Raw genomic sequence first — 19,351 nt, 5'->3', positions numbered from 1 at the left:
GCAGAAAGTTATGGTCTTCAGTTGTTATCTCACGTTGATGTATCATCTAGTTTAATTTTTATAAGTTTTGTGTTCACTCTGTAGATTTGTTACATCTTGGTTCAGATGATGTTTAGTTTCAATTAAAGTAAATAAGAATCTATAATTTTGGCACATTGGTCATGTCCAAGTTACATTGTTTTAAATGTATTACTCTTGATATCTTCAACACGAATATGTTCACGTCATGTTCGGGTTCATCACTTTCAATCCAACAACCTGACAACCTCATTTTCACACGTATTTAACTTTCATTCGATCAACAATAACTTAGATATATCAATATATCATGTATAAGAAGCAATGCTATAAGAAATGCATTTTAGTGATCAATAAATACACTAACCAATAACCACATAACTATACCCGTAGTTTCTCAACAGTCTTAACTTATTCAAACACATGATCGTTCACAGACACCAACACGATGAGGAGGTTATACACGACATTAAAATCCCACAATACATGTATATCCTGCACATATCATTTGACATGTTGATGAGAACAAAATGAAGAATATTATATAACAGAAGGTCAAAACTTAAATGCAAATTATTATTAAAGAATATAATAATCAAGTAAAGTTTTGAGTTGAGATACTTACAGTAAGGAACCATGTTCCACCTCTGATTACCGTCTTTCTTCCATTCCCACAAAACAATTTTTGTACCGTCACGCACGCCACCATGATTTTTGTCACCATTAAACGCATCAACATTGAGTCGGATATTATTGACCATTCTTACAGCCCGATAACCGTCCCCTAAGTCCTTGCTTTCGGTCCAAAGAACAGATTCATCAAGCTTATCAGGGTTGTATTCTGTCAGCTGAACCTGAGGAAAGAAATTACAACTTCACCAACACAGCACATATAATATACAACCGAAGGATATATGATGATGCAAAGTGCTTAACATGTCAGTTGTCACCACAGCTTAATATAACACTTTTCATTGAAAGTGAAATAAAAGTTTTATCAATTTGTCAAACAGTAGTTGTGTTGACCCTTTAGGTGGTGCATGGCTGTCGTCAGCTCGTGCCGTAAGGTGTTGGGTTAAGTCCCGCAACGAGCGCAACCCTCGTGTTTAGTTGCCATCGTTGAGTTTGGAACCCTGAACAGACTGCCGGTGATAAGCCGGAGGAAGGTGAGGATGACGTCAAGTCATCATGCCCCTTATGCCCTGGGCGACACACGTGCTACAATGGCCGGGACAAAGGGTCGCGATCCCGCGAGGGTGAGCTAACTCCAAAAACCCGTCCTCAGTTCGGATTGCAGGCTGCAACTCGCCTGCATGAAGCCGGAATCGCTAGTAATCGCCGGTGATGCCAAATCAAAAATATTGCGGAGTTCAAGGGAAATATCCAAATACATGTCTTATTCTTTTTAATAATCCATACTTGTAGCAATAAAATACTATAGTTCCTACCCCAAGTGATAAATGATGAATTCAAAATATCTATGCTATATCTTCTCTGTATCTATTGTATCTATAAAGGACCAGAAATACCTTGTTTACGTATCATTGGGAAGTGCATTAACATAAATACGGCAGTAAGAAGTGGGTCAAAATATCAAATTACTAATATTTTATTATAATCAAGCATCAAAGTTCAAACCCCCTAAACTGAAAATCAAATGAGTTTATAAAAGAATCGATAACATAGTCGGTTTTTCGGTCGAAACTGAATTGGGTTTTCGATTTTGGTTTCAGCTATCTGAATTCGGTTTGAACCCAAATAAACCGAATATCGTTATTTAAGTTTATCATTTAGCCAACTACATCTTTTGCCCAATCCAATCCAATATCACCATGACGGTAAATTCTTTTTATTTTTTAAATTGTATGGTTTATTCAGTCGAAACCAATAACTAAACCGAATAAACTGTAAACCAAAAAGATGATTATGAACACCCTAATCATACTAGATTAGCAATACCAGAGAAACATAATGCTTTTTTCAGGCGTGTGAAGTTCCAACGGGCCAACACGACACGAACCTAATACGGAATTCACAGGTTTAGATTTAGACGGAGCCTAAACGGGTCAGTTTAGGTTCGAACACGTTCGGCTAAGCGGGCTGGCTGTGTTCGGGTGTCAATTTGCATGAATATTTAATCATAGGAGTTTTATACACATGAAACAGGTTCAAAAGTATAAGAATAAGGATTGATATAATGACATACAGGATAGGTTGCACCGATGGAGTGTTTGATGGCTTGACCAGTAGCTTTATTAACCAAAGCAAACGACGGATAACCCTGTTCATCCTTCACTCGTGTGCTAAACTTCTCATCTTTAATCCAATGCTGCTTGTTTCATATTATAATTTCAACAAATTAATTAATTAAAACCAAATCATATAATCTTAATGATAATAATAATAATATTATTTACCTGATGAGGATCAGACGGATTAGACGGTGCCAAAATCACTTTCCCGTCACGAATCGTCAGAGCATAATCGGGTTTCGCCTTGCAGTAAACCCTAACTGTTGGTTTATTATCCGTGTATTTTTCTTGTTTTTTGTGGTGATCAGTATGGTGGTGGTTGATGATCGAAGGGATATGCGGGGTATGGTGGTGGTGGGTTGGTTGCGGTGGTGGTGGGTGGTGGTAATCTGCCGTGTACGGAGGTGGTGGTGGTGGAGGGTAGACCTCAACGAGTGGTGGAGGTGGGTACGGTGGCTGATGGTGGTGGATGATGACAGGAAGTGGTGGTGGGTACAGTGGTTCTCCGTGCGGTGGTGGTGGGTAGGGTGGTTCGTCGTGACGGTGGTGGTGGTGGTGGTGGTGGTGGTTGTGGTTGTGTGGGTCCATTTTGAAAGTGTGTTGTTAACACGCAAACTGTGGTGGTTACTGGTTAGTTTACATAGGGGTTGAGAGGATCTTGACCTGTACGTTGTGTTGAAAAAGTTGTACGCTGCTTTGGACTGTACTAGCTGTTACAGTTTGACGATTTGTTCTCAACTCTCCGTGTCCCATTTGTGTGATTACAGTTTTATCCTTATTATTATTATTATTCCTTAACGAATGGTATAAGGTTAAAACGGTCAATTTGACGTTGTTAAGATTGTTAAGCGAAGTATTGTTTTTCAAGTCTTGTCTGATAAGTAAATGCGTTGTATTGTATTGGTTTGTTTCATAAAATTTGGGTTTGTCTTGGTAAGATGTTAGGTTGTATGAGTTGATGTCACAAATTAAAGTGAACTTGTCTACTCCTTTATGATAAATATGCCGTGTCAATTCGAGATACCATATATAAGCTGTGTTAATGTATAATAATTGTTTAACGTATATTAGGTGCGCGGATACATTCAAGGTTAAAAAAACAAAAACGTTCAAGTTAAATTCCAAACCATTAAAACTTACAAGGTTGAAACATGATATTTTCAAGGTTAAAACCTAAAACGTTCAAGCTTCAAACCTAATACTTTCAAGATTAAAAACACGTTATGCTCTATCAAAAGTTAATTCGATTGAATATCCAGATATGTTTGTCTAGATAAACTGATGATTAATTGGATTAATTTCAATGTTAATCAATCAATTGACTTCAGTAATTTCAGTTTCAGCTGATTAATTAATCAACTGACTGAAATACACAAACCTAAGAACAATGATCAGAAAGTGATCGATGGCCGTGACGGAAAAGGATGATGCTCACGACGGTAGACGATGGTCGAGACAATAGACATTAACAGGACGACGACAGAGCGCATAATTGTGATTTTAGGGTTGGCGTGTTTTTGAAATCAAAGGCTTAAGAGCGTCACATATACAATTTATGATAAATTATTATTGTGTTGGATCATTTTCCACTATATGTATATTATTAGTGTGTGTGTAAGAAGTAATATATATATATATATATATATATATATATATATATAAATAAAGTAAACCAATTATACGAATAAAATGCATTATTACAAAATGTCAACAATCACCACTGAAGCGGCATCACACGACATTTGTTCGGTCCTAATAGATGCCACCACCAAACCTTTGATATTTCTCAATCGATAACCTATGGCCAACACCAATTAAATGGAAACTTTGTGATCAATGGAAACTTGGTGATCACGTTATTATATTTTTAATTGACGATGATGATATCTTAAAAAACAAAAAAAAAAAAGATTTCTTTTTTATTGTTTAACTCATTTAAATTAAATAAATAACATAGTAATTAGAAATAATAAAGTAGACATTTGATTAAATCTTTCATTTAACCCATCAAAATTAGGGGTGGGGGCGAGCCAAGTTTGACTAGTCTTTAGCTAGGCTTGTTTTGACTTAGAAGGTTTTGACATCAACTTGTTTCGATCTACAGCTCAAGCTTGACTTGTTACTTGTTGTTTTAACTCGGGCATAGGATTAACTCGTTTATCATATATTTGTGCACAGGTGCTTTTAGATTCATACATCACAATCATTTTCTGTCTGGACTAAAATAAAAGAACAAACATGTACAAGTGTTAGTTTACCTGTAATCAATCAACATCTACAGGGGGCTCCTAGGGCAAATAAGCAAAAGAAATATTCGGCAATTTGACTGAGATAATGCATATTGAAACCTTTGTAGGGTGTGATCTTAATGTTTACATGTGAATGTGTTAATTACGTGTGAACCAAGAAGTTGAGAGCTGAAACAGGTCACATGAGAAAGTTGTTGTTTGAGATTAACACAACAGAAAAGGAAGATCGGCTGGAGATGTAGAGACAATTAAGGAGATTTTTTATTATATGTTCCCTGATATATAGGAGTAGAATTAACTTAGAGAACAACTTATTGTTCTAGTATAAATAGAGGGTTAACTGCTGTGTTGGTTCATGGGGTTTGGTCAGATTATCTGTTTTGATTAGGTTTTGGATATTTTGCCAAAAAGAGTATGTGGTTTTCAAAAACTTGTCATTTTATTCTAGTTTACTAACACTGTCCAGTTCTGCTGTTAAAGTTTATATAATTTGACCAAAATACCACTGTTAAATAAAGTATACATTGTTGTTTTTACTTAACAAGGGTATTTGGTCAATTTATATCGAGGTTAATGACATAAATAGATAGTGATAATGATATACTTGTGTTTTCTCAGTGTGCGTGTCACTTTCTTGTTAGTTCTTTATTGCGTTCTTAAGATGCGGGCACTAGTGAATTATCTACAAAGTCAGGTTATTGTTTTTGCAACTGTATATTACTTGAATTGCAAAACGAAATACTGAGAAGAAACTGTTAGCCCGGTAGGATTTGATTCTGATTGAAAAATGATTTTTATTGTTTTTAGCGTAATTAACTGCATGTTCTCTCCATATGATTTTAGACATCTCATATTCCTAGAAACATGTAGAGATATACTTATGGGAAATGATTTGTACACCGATAAAATTCTATCTGCACCACCACTTACAAAAACCGCACAGTGCACGAGTATTGCAAAACATGAATGGTGGTGTCTACAGTAGCTTTAGTGGTGTATAAATGTATCCCATAACATATATATGGGCTGATTGCAAAAGGGCACATATATTGCTATCGTCATACTTGCCTCACTTGACAGTAGAGGTGAGCAAATAACCGAATTAACCGTCTTAACTGAACTGATGGTTTGGTTAAGCCATAACCGAATTAACCGAAACGAACCTAACCGAAGATCATAAATTTTAAATACCACTCATAGAATTCCTGATTTGTTTATTTGCACAGTCTTGTTCATCCTAAACTAACATAATGCATTAAGAGAAGTTGATATTCAATCATAAATCAGATGCAAATATCATCAAAGTTAATTTTAAGTATTGGAGAACATCAATATTATCTTGTTATCTAGAATAGGCTGAAAAAATAAGTAATTAACTTGCAGTACTTCAATTCGAAGAAAATATCATGTGTGAGACCAATCATTTGTGCAAAGAAATGAGAAAGTGAGTGACACAATAAGAAACAAAATCAGTTTAATTGTTTTGAGGAAAGAAAATACAAACCAATACAGGGTATTTTTATTATTAGGCCTGGTTTACGGCTAACTGACCCATATTTGGTATTGTTTGTATTTTTTTCAACTGTCTGAGCCGGTTCTTACTGAAAACATAAATTTGATGGCTAATGGAACGATATATATGACTTTAGTCAGGCTTAAGAGGTAGTTTATAGGTTCAGCTACGGGACACTTTTGACCCATTTACTTATGAATGGGCTCAATAGTGTTAATTACTTAAAAAGCTAAAACGAACATGTCAAATTGGTTGAAAGTTGCTCATCTTTTAAAACCTTTTACTTGGACAAAATAAAATATTATTTCAAATAATTTTAATAATTATATTTAAGTATTTACACTGTATTTTTGGCACACTTTATCTGGTATACTGAATACTGATTTTGAAAACTCTTTGATGCCGTGGTTATCGGTCAAAATGGGTTTGACCGTTGACTCGAAGCATGTAAGCTTTAAGTACTAGTTAAAATGGTTTGGGTTGGATTGATATAAACACTTGTTTTTCCCATATTAGGATATATTAATTTAAAAAAATGAAATGATGTAACATGTTGTAACTTGTAGGCATCGTAATGCGCTTTAAGAGACTTTTTTATCTACTCATAATCTTTTTCTTCCCATATTACATGATTAGCCCAATATGGGGTTGTAAACGAACCGCTTGTGAGCTACTTGAGATCGGTTCTAATCGGAGCCTGATCTTGAAAATTAGACTGTTTAATAAGCAATCCCTTGCCTTATTGAAAAATTGAAAATTAGTCTGTTTAATATATATTATTTTATATATAAGAATTATAACTAATAAAAATATAATTTTAATTATAACTGTATATATATTAATAAATATTATAAGGGCCGAGCCCTAGCCGAGCTCAATCTTGTAAAACTATCCACGAGCCGAGCTCTAGATCTTGTAAGTTAAACGAGTCGACGACTCGGCTTGTTTACACCCATGGCCCAATACCAGAATTAAACTTTTATGGTATGACAAGCGCCGATTGGTGGAAAATAATATATAAGTTGATAAACAACAGGTACAAGCAGCAGATTCTTTGTTAAAACTAGTATCAGAGCTAAAGCAGACGGCTATATTTTCTGGATTCGCATCATTGAATGACCATGTAGATAAGAGAACCGCTGAGCTAAACCAGCAGGCTGAGAAGACTGATAAGATGCTGGCTAGAATCGGTGAAGATGCTGCTGCCAGTCTCAAGGAAATGGAATCACATTATTATTCTTCTCTTCTCAGGTCAAACCAAAATGCATAACAGTGACCTCCGGCTTCCAGATATCTAGGCCTTCTACGTTTGATGCAAGAAACTTCTTGTAACTTGTAACCGTCTTGATGATGCTTTAGCAGTACTGTAGTTATGATGTAGCATTATTTATTTTGATGTTTGCTTATTATTTGTATGATGCAAGTTGTGTATTATTTAAATGTGCTAAACAATGTTACAATTATTTGTTCGGATATTTCATTTTTATAACACATGATCTTGCACTTTGACCATTTACTATTTTACTCATATAATAACTACAATTTAATCCCTAAAATGTAATTGTTATTAAACTATCAATAACAGAAAAAATAATAAATTTAACACACATATAACTATAACCGGTGTTAAAAAAAATTGAGTGAGCTTTCCTTTGCTTGTGCTTGTATACAAACTGAACCACTCGCCCGTTTACAATTGAGCCGAAATTTGAATATAGACAGTCGCTTATTATATGAATGTGTGTTTTAAATAATAACTCAAAAATAAGAACAGTTTAGTTCTTGTCCATTTAAAGTGTGGCCATTTTTGTGATAATTCATTGATTTAACAGAATAAAAAATTTAACAAACTATGAAATAATGAAACCTTTAAATTAGGACTTCTCTAAAGTCAACAGCTGCATTCATGTTTTTGTGTAGAACCATGAAACTTTCAAATCCCATAATCAGTTCGGTTTTGCAGTTGGCTTTTCTGAATTTTCAGTAGGCCGGTTTCAAAACCTTAATGAATGGTTTGGTTTAGAGCTGTAAACGAATCGAACCAGACGAAGCTTTGTTCATGTTCGTCCGTTCAGCATTAAACTTGTTCATGAACGCTAACCGAACGGAAAATCTTGTCCGTGTTCGTTCATTAAGAAATTGAACTTGTTCACGAAAATAAAAAATCATGGTCGTTAAAAATTAACGAATCGAACCAGCAAGCAAACTGTGTTTTTGAACTTATTGTTCGGTTCAGTTAGCTTTTATCTTTCAACGGTCTGGTTTCGGTTAAAACCGTTACTGACGGTTTGACTCACTGTACGGGCTGGGCAGCCAAAAACCTATTTCCATCATCCAGTTGTCATAGGGAAAAACGGTTCGTTTTGGATACACATTCACCACCGAAACAAATAGTCGGGTTACTATCTCTAACCGAATATATAGATACATCACTCCGTATAAGAAATCGTGTCTAAGAACACCACTCAACGCGCCACGGTTGCTAGTATAGACGAATCAACTTAAACTCAAAATCAATTGAGATAAAAATTAATTAGCACATGAAACACAACAATATATCTTAAACAGAGATTTTTCACATTTGGATTGGATGGTGTTTTTGTTGTTGAATCTACACATTAATAATGTGGCTGCTTTAGTTATCACTTTACTCATTTTATAAAGTATGGCATGTGTCAACTCGAACCCGTAATGACCCATTACTTAGAAACCTTTCCGCAACAGATAGAGCAACCGGGGCAGTCCTGCTAGTAGAGCGAAAAGGCATCCAGATGCCAATCTATTATGTCAGCCGTATCCTAACAGACGTAGAAACCCGGTAATCTACCCTCGAAAAATTAGTCTTAGCACTTATACACGCTTCACGCAGGTTAAGACGATATTTCCAGGGTCACCCAATCACCATTCTCTCCAACTTCAAACTCGCAAACGTTCTAGGCAAACCCGAGTTATCGGGACGCCTAGCCAAATGGGCAATTGAGTTGGGGGAGTACGCGATAAAGTATAAGCCAAGACCAGCCATAAAAGGCCAGGTTTTGGCCGACTTTATTGCGGAAGTACCTGCATCGCGGGAAAAAGAGTGCCAGGAAGAGGCTCAACCCTCTCCAGCACAAGACATCAATGATGTCTGGCGACTCTACACTGATGGAGCAGCCAGTAACGAGGGTTCAGGCGCAGGGCTGAAACTAACCAACCCAGCAGGCCAAGAATACACTTACGCTATTCGACTGGACTTTCCAAGTACGAATAACGAAGCCGAGTATGAGGCATTCTTGGCTGGGCTGAGAATTGCGCATAAGATGGGAGTGAAAAACTTGGAAGCCCACGTGGATTCCATGTTAGTAGCCAATCAAATCAACGGGACGTACACGGCCGTGAACGACACAATGGCCCTGTACCTCGCACAAGCAAAATCCCTTATGCGCGATTTCAACGACTGCAAAGTCATACACGTCAAGCGAAGTGAAAACAAATCTGCGGATGCGTTAAGCAAGCTTGCATCATTAGCCTTCACCCACTTAGGAAAGGATATCCGCATTGAACTCCTCGAGACACCTTCGGTCTCGCACAAGGAAATTTGTGTCATCCAAACCGGCACGGAAACATGGATGACACCAATAATAAAATACATTGCGGCAGGCACACTACCAGAGTCAAAAGCACAGGCAAGAAAACTACGCTGTAAAGCACTGATTTATCAACTCATCGATGACATCCTTTACAGACGTAACTTTCTTGGCCCACTCTTGAGATGCGTGGACAACCAAGATGCTGACTACCTCCTAAGGGAAGTACACGAAGGCATCTGTGGAGTACACGCAGGTCCCCGCGCTGTTGTAGCTAAGCTAAACAACGCGGGATACTTTTGGCCGGGGATGCATACGGATGCGCTGGCATACATCAGAAAATGCAGGTCTTGCCAGCTCTACGCACCCAACACGCACCGCCCGAAGAATGAACTTGTTCCAGTCACCTTTTCATGGCCATTTCAGAAGTGGGCCATCAATGTGACAGGCCCATTTCCTACAGCAGCAGGAAATGTTCAGTTCCTAGTGGTAGCCATCGACTACTTCACCAAGTGGATAGAAGCAAAACTCTTAGCCCAAACAACCGCGAAACATATCAAAAAATTTATTTGGGAATTTATTATTTGTCGTTTTGGACTTCCACAGAATTTGGTGAGCGATAACGGCACCAACTTTGCTGACAAGAAGCTACAACAGTGGCTGAAAGAACTTCAAATCACCCACACCTTTACCTCAGTGGCACACCCGCAAGGTAATGGTGAGGTGGAAAGAGCAAATAAGAGCATCGTCAAAGGCATAAAGAAAAGACTCTTGGAACACAGATCCGGCTGGGTGGACGAGCTTCCGCACGTCCTTTGGGCAAACAGAACGCTGAAGAAGGCCAGTACGGGAGAAACCCCGTTCAGTCTCACTTATGGCACTGAAGCCATGGTCCCGGTCGAAATTGGTTTACCCTCACCAAGGGTCTTGATTCAGCCAGAAGACAATGATGCGGAAAGACGGTTAGATCTTATGCTAACCGAGGAACGCAGAGACTTAGCCGCAGTGCGTGAAGAGAACTACAAGCGACAAATGCAAAAGTACTATAACACGCGGGTAAAACTCTGCAACTTCAAGGAAGGAGACTACATACTGCGTAACAACGAGGCTTCGAACCAAGAACGCCCAGGAAAGCTGGCCCCGGTCTGGGAAGGGCCATACATTATCAAAGAAGTCCTGGGAAAGGGCGCATACCGGCTCGAAAGGCTCGATGGCACTCCCATCCCAAGAACATGGAATGGAGCTCAATTACGCAAATGTTATATGTAGATCAATTCCAAACTTGTAAAGAAAAGGCCTAGAGCCACTTCTAATGGAAATGATTCTCCTTTCACAATGTGTTGATAGCCTTACCTTTATACTTATGAACTTCCCACACTAATGTGCCGGTATTCACCGCATAAATGGGGGAAGAAGTAAGTCGTTACGTGTGGAAGGCGGCAAAACCCGCATAAACACAACGCTAAAAATCTCAAGTTTTAAGGAAAACCTACACGCAGGTCAGATGTAAGTAAAGTTTAGCCATCCTTGTAAGTGCAAGTGACGGTCTTACCCGCACAATCACGAACAAGGAAGCAAAACTTCAACCTATCATCTACCACGTTCAAAGGTTAACTTATTCTGAACATTTAGAAAATTTCAAAGGAAAAGATGAGGAAAACTTCCACGCAGGTCAGATATAAGTAAAGTTAAGCCATCCTACTAAATGTAAGTGACGGTCATACCCGCACAATCATAAAAGAGGAAGCGAAACAAACTTATAATTTACCACGTTAAAAAGTTAACTTATCTAAGTACTAAAGAAGTTGCTAAGTTAGATCAAAACAGGCGTAAAATAAACAAGGCAAAGAACTAACACAATCTTTATTCTATCAAATTCAAATATTACAAAGATAGCTATACAAAAGCAAAAATCTACGCTAATGGTGGAAAGGGATCTTCAGAATTAAGCTTCAGGACCACTTCCACTTGGACCCGCTCCATCAGTAGAGCGTGGTGGTTCAAGGAAAGCTTTAAGGATAGCTAGCCCATCATCAGCAGCAGCGACTTCGTTCACCTTCTCCACCACCGGATGCGGGAAGGCGGCATACTGATTCACTGCTTGGTCGTAAACAGCTTCAGTATCAACATTATACAAAGGGAAGTTGGAAGGCGGGATGCCTTTCTCAACGAACCCTAGACCAAGCAGGAAGCCGACCTTTTCCCCATCCTCATGAGAAGCGTTGAGGGCTGCGCTCATAGCATCGTCATAAGACGTCTCTGAGAAGACCCGATGCACAACCTACAAAGAAAAAATACAAGTATCAGAACCTTTTCTATTTACAAAGAAAAGCGTAAAAACATGAAAAGCTTACCTGAGAAAACGCTTCTCGAAGAAGCCATTCCTTGGCAACCAGGGCTTCTTGGAGGGCGGCTTGAGCTTGGGTACAGGCGCGTTCAGCTTCATTTTTATTCAGGTTGGCAAGCAACACTTCCTTTGCAGCAGCCTCTTCGACGCCCTTTAGCTTCCGCTCAGTGTGGTCAAGCACGCCCCTCTGGTCCAGGATCTCTTGGAGCTTCTTCGCGTCCTCCATCGCCAAGGCATCATGAGCCTGTTGGAGCGCCTCTAATTTAGCTTTAAGTTCCTCATTCTCGAGGCGTAGAGGCTCAGCAACAGCTTCAGCCTTGGTGGCCCTCTCAGTTGCGTTCCTAGCAGTTTCCTTAGCCAGCCAAAGCTGTTCGTTAACAGCTTGGGCAGCCTTGGAACGGGCCTCGAGACGGGCCTGAACCTCAACTTCAAGGGCCTTGAACGCCTTCTCCTTCTCTGCAGCCGCGGCGGAGAGCCTCCTATTCTCCTCCCGGACAGCCCGCGCCTGAGCCACTTCTTGAATGCGAGCTGCTTTTAACTTGTCGTTTTCACGACAAAGCAGCTCGACGCGCGGCTGCATCCGGGCTAGGAGAACCCGAAGCTCATTGGTTAGCCTACCCTCCTGGTAGCTAGCCATGGCTTCCCCCAACGCACCACTGGGAGCTGCGTGACGAGCCCAATCCACGCACTCCACAGGGGTGCGAAGGGTTGTTCCTCGGCGGATGTTCCATCGTGGAACATACACTTCATTGAATCCGACACTGCAAAAAACAAAAAGCAGTTAGGAAAAGATGATATAAAAAAAATAAAATAAAAAAATAATAATAATAATAATAGGCCAAGAGAACCCTACGCACCTGTAGGGTCAATAACAGGCCGATAGCCGCCAAACCCGTCACCTGAACCCAATGGAAATCCGTCCAAGAGGTCAGGTAGACGGGAAGGAGGCAGAGGTCGGCGAGAATCCCCATGCATACCTGAAGGATCGGCCGTCGATGCCGATGACGGAGGAGGCATGGTGAAGTCCGCCGCGGTCGCCGTTGCAGAGTCCGCAGCAAAAGTAACCGCCGGCTCAGTGAAAGATGCTGTAAAAATGGCACTCACAGCCGGCGGTGACGTCATCACAGCTGGAACAGTTGGCTCAATGGAATGAGCAACTGAACCAGCGGAAGCAGGCGCAGCCGCCTGGGTCGTCGCCTCAGGAAGGCTGACCAGACCTACCGTCATTGGCGGGGGAGTAGTCTTCCCTGCTCCACCCTGGAATGCGTCAACATCCACGCCTGCACAAAGAAAAGTATTAAAGATGGAAAACTGAAGTTAAAAATAAAGTTTGTACTCACGGGTTTTCTTGAGCCTGAAAGTACGGACAGGCGGAGATGAACCCGATGGAGCCGGCCTCTTTGCGCCGCTCACCGTCGTCATCCGGGGCTCTCCGGAGGTGACAGTCGTCACAGCCTCCGGAGCGGTGGTCTTCTCACCACCGGGGTTCTCCGCCACCTCTTCGCTCTCGGCCTCTGAGTCAGACCGAGGCACTGGATCGGCAGTGGAAGCCACCTTCTCCTTCCCCTTCCCGCCGGCAGCTTTCTTCTTCCGCACCAACGGAGGACCATCTGCGGATTCCTCATCAGAACATACGATTAGAGGAATTCCAGCAGAGGTTTCAACATTGAGGGGTCGAGGGTTGAATAGCGCCTTACCTGGCCGCCTAGCGCTCAGGATCTCGTGGCCGAGCGGGTAGACCTCCACAAACCGATCCCTCGTTTGCTCCAGGATGGGCAACTCGTTCTCATCAAGAGCACGAGTACCCATCCGAGCGGGACCATCACTCTCCCGCGGCTGCAGGAGAGACTGCAAGTCGTTCCCCTCTGAAATAAACAGGAAAAAAGTTAGAAGAGATTCTAAATCAACAAAAAGAAACAAAGCATACCGTAAGGAACAGAGTTCGAACCGTATTCGAGGACGATGGGGATCTTTCGCGCATCCGCATCCTTCCACACCCGGCTCATCCCGAGCATTACCATCCCGGACTCCGCAAACCGGTAAACCGGAGATTGGACTCGGGATATCTTCGAAAACCATTCCGCCTCCTCGTAGTTGGAGGCGTGAAGGCTGGGAAGTGCTTGCCCATTTTTGAACTTCATGGCAAGGGGGATGGCGCGAGCGGAGATGTAGAAGAACTCCCGCTTCCACGAGCGAAGACTGCGCTCGGTTGCGCAAATCTTCAAACCCTTAATCCGGGTTATCAACGTATACCACCCCTGGATGCACCTCCAGGAGTAGAAGGTCATCAGGCGGTCAACATAGGGCTCAATGCCCAGTATCCGGCACACCCACTCGAAGTGGCGAATCTTGCCAATCGCCATCGGATGCACCTCGGTCAGGTGCACACCGTGCCTCTCAAGGACACGGTAAACAAACTTTGTCAATGGGAACCTAAGATTCCCATACACAAAGAATGCAGCATATACCCCGATCTTGCCTCTGGGGGCATCGTACACCGTCTGATGGGGTTCAGGAAACTCAGGCTCGAGAGACTCGAGCATGAACTTCCTGACGACGTACCGATACAGATCGACGGGCAGAGCACACTGGCACTCGCCAGCAGTACTCTTGTCATCGGCTGTAGATTCGAGATCATGAGAAGACATCTTACAAGATGAAAGAAGAAAACGATTTCAAGAGAATGCTTGCCTGAAAAGGTGAGTATTCGCCGGAAATCGTTTAGAAGATGAAGAGAAAAGTGAAAGTGTGAATTACAAAGAACCCTCTCCCCCTTTATATACTAATCGCAATTAATGCGATGAATTTAATGCGGAGGAGAGAGAAATCGAAGGTGCAATGAAACTATGACACGTGGCAAAAAGCAAGCTGGCAACAGCTGTTGAAAGGACGCATACCATTAATTTCGCGGCCACGCGCCCGAAAAATCGGGCCCACGCGCCTGAAAAAGCGTCTGGAATGACCAGGTACTGTCACGTCACCATAACTTCCTGCACGTCCTGACACAGTCAGAAGAAACCGTCGCACGACGTTTCAGAGGTTTGGACTGTTATCCTTTTACCAACTCTTCGAATTTCAAAAAAATTCAAAAAGATTCAAAAGTAAGCGGGAAAATACCCCTTACCTTGGCAACCAAGTAACTATAAGACGGGTGCGGGTACAGTGTTAAGGCAAAACCCTTCACATACCTAGCACCCGCAGGGAATTGAAGCCAAGAATACCTCGGCAACCAACTATAAGACGGGTGCGGGTACAGTGTTAAGGCAAAACCCTTCACATACCTAGCACCCGCAGGGAATTAACGCCAGGAATACCTTGGAAGTAAAGTAACCGTAAGACGAGCGCGGGTACAGTGTTAAGGCAAAACCCTTCACATACCTAGCGCTCCGCATGGAATTGAAACCAAGAAGGATCTTCTGAGCAATGCTTGCGGAAACGGAAATAACATCCCCGCATAGCGGGAACGTCGAGAATTACATTGTTTGAAGCTCCAGGATGGAATTGGTGGTTTTAACGTAATTGATCACTATGTTAAAAACTACCAAAACCTCATGGAGAATCCACACAAGTGGGACTCAACGCTCCTGACTTGCGAGGAGGTTACAGAGCTACCCGCATCATACCCAAAGATCAAGCAGGAAAGTCGGGAATTTCTGCGTGACATCAGGAAAACCGCGGGAAGAATCACCACGGAAAACCTAAAAACTAAACCCCTTTTCAAAACCCCTTGCTAAGTCCAAAAGTTCACCTCACTTATTAATAATTCATGAGAAGAACATTGGACTGGGGGGACTTGAAGAGGTAGGTCCCAGCAGAGCCCAGTTGGACCCGCAAGACTCACCTTGAACAGGGACGTCTGCGCAACAACCAACTGCTCCAGCGGGACCCACCACGCTCAGAGAACCTTACGCGCAGAACGCCAGCTGTACCCGCAGGGAAAGCCTCCCAATGGTGAAGTACCCCGCCTGTTCCCGCAGTTGCGGATACAAGCCATCAGGGAAGGCTACCCGCACTAACAGCAAGGCTACACGCACAAGGCACTAGCTACTTCAGTAGTCACATGAAGGAATGAGCAAGGCAGGAATACTCCCGCCTAAATGAGCCAGTCCGTATGCTTCTGGAAGATCTTTTGTACTATACCTAATAAGGTATGGGCAGAACAGACAATTTGACCAGAACAGCCCATGAACCTATCACAGGGTGACAGCTCACCGACAACAATACGAGGAGGAGCACCCTCTAGTACTGTTTGTCACTATTAGCCGCTGCCTAATCACCAACCCTTACGATGGGACGTGCGCAGCCTACAGTTGGTGGAACAGTGCGTAGCCGGCAGTCAAGGAACAGTGTACAGCCGACCTTGTTACTGTTGGCCGTAGCCTATCCACCAACCAGCATGGCCTGTGCGTAGTCCACTGTTGGTGGAACATGAATACTATTCAGCCGGCTGTACCTTCTAGGAAACCTACCTTCGGCTATAAATACTCCAACACCTTGGAATGGTAAGGACATCATCAGATATCTCTCTTATCTAGCAATCTCTTAATATACACTTATATTCAGAGCAATCTAGTCTGATTCTCACGCCGGAGGGTGGTCACAAGGAGGAACCCCCCCTTCTCAGTGACGAGCTTACGGTGTCTGTTTTGCAGGTCCCCTGAAGAACAACCTTCTCAGCAAGACCTCAACCTCGTGGGAAACATTACTTAACCCCCAGATTATCTATAATCTGCCCAGGGTTCACTTAGTGTTTCTTCAGTAATGATAGGTGATAATATTTTGCTTTTGTAATATTTTGATGGTGATATGTGGGGGTCTTTTGGCAATTATTGAACATTCTAGTGGAATGTTTACGATTCCATCACACATGGGAAAAAGTTTAGAAAATTTTCCCATTCTAATATCATCCAACTACCAATCAAATAGGATTTTAGAATGATTAATTCTAATTTCAATTTCTAATTTTGTTAATCAAACGTATGTATGGTGTTTCGGATTTAGCAAATGTCTAGTTTTTTCATTTGTCTTAGGAGTCAGATTTTTTGTTCATATATAGTGCATATGTACATTTCTTTCGTGCATATTTGACTGGTAATTTTACAAATTATATGTATTCCAATTGTCTTTATTGGTCTTGGATATTGTTTGTTTTAGTGTGTAGTGCACAATAGCGGCCTTATTTTTGTTGTTTGCGTGATTTATCTCTTTTTGCACGTAAACGACTCTCTGCATAAGTATGCAACCCCCTAATAACATTTCACAAGCATATATACGTATTTAAGTATTTAACTCACGGTCCATAACTTTACAATTTACTAAAATTAAAAAGGTATAACAACACATTGCTTCACCCTATTCATGAATCATGAATCATGACTTTTATGTTTACTAGCGACATGACTAAACATGTGACCAAGCTCGAGCTTCATCGCCTTGAAGACAAAAGGTTTAGGTAACTTTAATAAAACAGAAAACTTGATTGAACAATATTCAAATTTTTTATTGTTCCTTAAAATTGTATCCATTAACTACACACGTCTAAAACTACAAAGGGCAATCGGCTTTACAAAGAGACATCAATTGCACATCTTCGAAATCGAGTCTGTTTTGTCTAGCATTCCTTATTTTAGAAAACTAGTAGTATTTCTTCGTTTCACCTTTTAGAGATACAAACATATTGAATAAACAGTATGTAGTCAAAGACTGTTGAGGCATCATACAAGCAATGTGTTCTACTACTGTGAAATTATGTGAACATTGTAAGAATTGAAATAAACATGGCTTACCTGAATCTAAAATGTGATAATAAACCAGATTTGTCTGTAGCAACTAATCATCTTTTTCACACACGTTCGCAGGTATTTAATAAGTTACATGTTAGTCATGATGAGGTAAAGAATTTAATTTAGTAGAGATGTTTACTTGTAACAGAATGTTACAAACAAGCAATATTTAAGCAAACATTTTGTTGTGTGAGTTAATTTGGTTAGCTTTAAGTTTCAGATCTGAGTTGTCTTTAGTAGAAGCTTGAGGGGCTGCAGTTGCTAACATTTGAATATTTGAGAGCTAGCGTTGCGATTTCTGAAACTTAAGGGGCTAGCTTGGAACTTTGGAGTATAAAAGGCCGACAGAAAGTAGGGATGAGCAAAACAGGTACTTGTACCGATTCGATACTGACATCGAACCAGTACCCACATTTTGAGTTTTCAGTAACGGTATTCCCGAATTTTGCCTTCAATACATGTAACTGAACCAAAAATTTTAGGAAATCGGTATGGGCATTTTCGGTACCAGGTACCCATTCTCTAGCAGAAAGTTATGGTCTTCAGTTGTTATCTCACGTTGATGTATCATCTAGTTTAATTTTTATAAGTTTTGTGTTCACTCTGTAGATTTGTTACATCTTGGTTCAGATGATGTTTAGTTTCAATTAAAGTAAATAAGAATCTATAATTTTGGCACATTGGTCATGTCCAAGTTACATTGTTTTAAATGTATTACTCTTGATATCTTCAACACGAATATGTTCACGTCATGTTCGGGTTCATCACTTTCAATCCAACAACCTGACAACCTCATTTTCACACGTATTTAACTTTCATTCGATCAACAATAACTTAGATACATCAATATATCATGTATAAGAAGCAATGCTATAAGAAATGCATTTTAGTGATCAATAAATACACTAACCAATAACCACATAACTATACCCGTAGTTTCTCAACAGTCTTAACTTATTCAAACACATGATCGTTCACAAACACCAACACGATGAGGAGGTTATACACGACATTAAAATCCCACAATACATGTATATCCTGCACATATCATTTGACATGTTGATGAGAACAAAATGAAGAATATTATATAACAGAAGGTCAAAACTTAAATGCAAATTATTATTAAAGAATATGATAATCAAGTAAAGTTTTGAGTTGAGATACTTACAGTAAGGAACCATGTTCCACCTCTGATTACCGTCTTTCTTCCATTCCCACAAAACAATTTTTGTACCGTCACGCACGCCACCATGATTTTTGTCACCATTAAACGCATCAACATTGAGTCGGATATTATTGACCATTCTTACAGCCCGATAACCGTCCCCTAAGTCCTTGCTTTCGGTCCAAAGAACAGATTCATCAAGCTTATCAGGGTTGTATTCTGTCAGCTGAACCTGAGGAAAGAAATTACAACTTCACCAACACAGCACATATAATATACAACCGAAGGATATATGATGATGCAAAGTGCTTAACATGTCAGTTGTCACCACAGCTTAATATAACACTTTTCATTGAAAGTGAAATAAAAGTTTTATCAATTTGTCAAACAGTAGTTGTGTTGACCCTTTAGGTGGTGCATGGCTGTCGTCAGCTCGTGCCGTAAGGTGTTGGGTTAAG

At 40.7% G+C, this 19,351-nt stretch overlaps 1 protein-coding gene and 1 long non-coding RNA gene across 2 annotated transcripts; both read right to left on the bottom strand.

Moving 5' to 3' along the window:
- Nucleotides 1-315: 315 nt before the first annotated feature.
- Nucleotides 316-2,864, bottom strand: LOC143608873 (ricin B-like lectin R40G3). The gene is made up of 4 exons (XM_077083789.1): nt 2,436-2,864; nt 2,225-2,347; nt 644-872; nt 316-513 (listed from the first exon to the last, which is right to left on the bottom strand). Coding segments are annotated over exons 1-4 (777 nt in total). The 5' UTR covers nt 2,859-2,864; the 3' UTR covers nt 316-511.
- Nucleotides 2,865-18,562: 15,698 nt separating this feature from the next.
- On the bottom strand, nt 18,563-19,214 carry LOC143608879 (uncharacterized). The gene is made up of 2 exons (XR_013149339.1): nt 18,897-19,214; nt 18,563-18,766 (listed from the first exon to the last, which is right to left on the bottom strand). It is a non-coding gene; the product is annotated as an uncharacterized LOC143608879 (long non-coding RNA).
- Between the last annotated feature and the right edge of the window lie 137 nt (nt 19,215-19,351).

Source organism: Bidens hawaiensis, unplaced genomic scaffold, assembly GCF_021521415.1.
Source record: "Bidens hawaiensis isolate Kalapana, Puna unplaced genomic scaffold, B.hawaiensis_p1.1 tig00419442_1, whole genome shotgun sequence".
Lineage (NCBI taxonomy): Eukaryota > Viridiplantae > Streptophyta > Magnoliopsida > Asterales > Asteraceae > Bidens > Bidens hawaiensis.
Note: the sequence above shows the minus strand (reverse complement) of the source record. Positions and strands in the feature narration are given on the sequence as shown.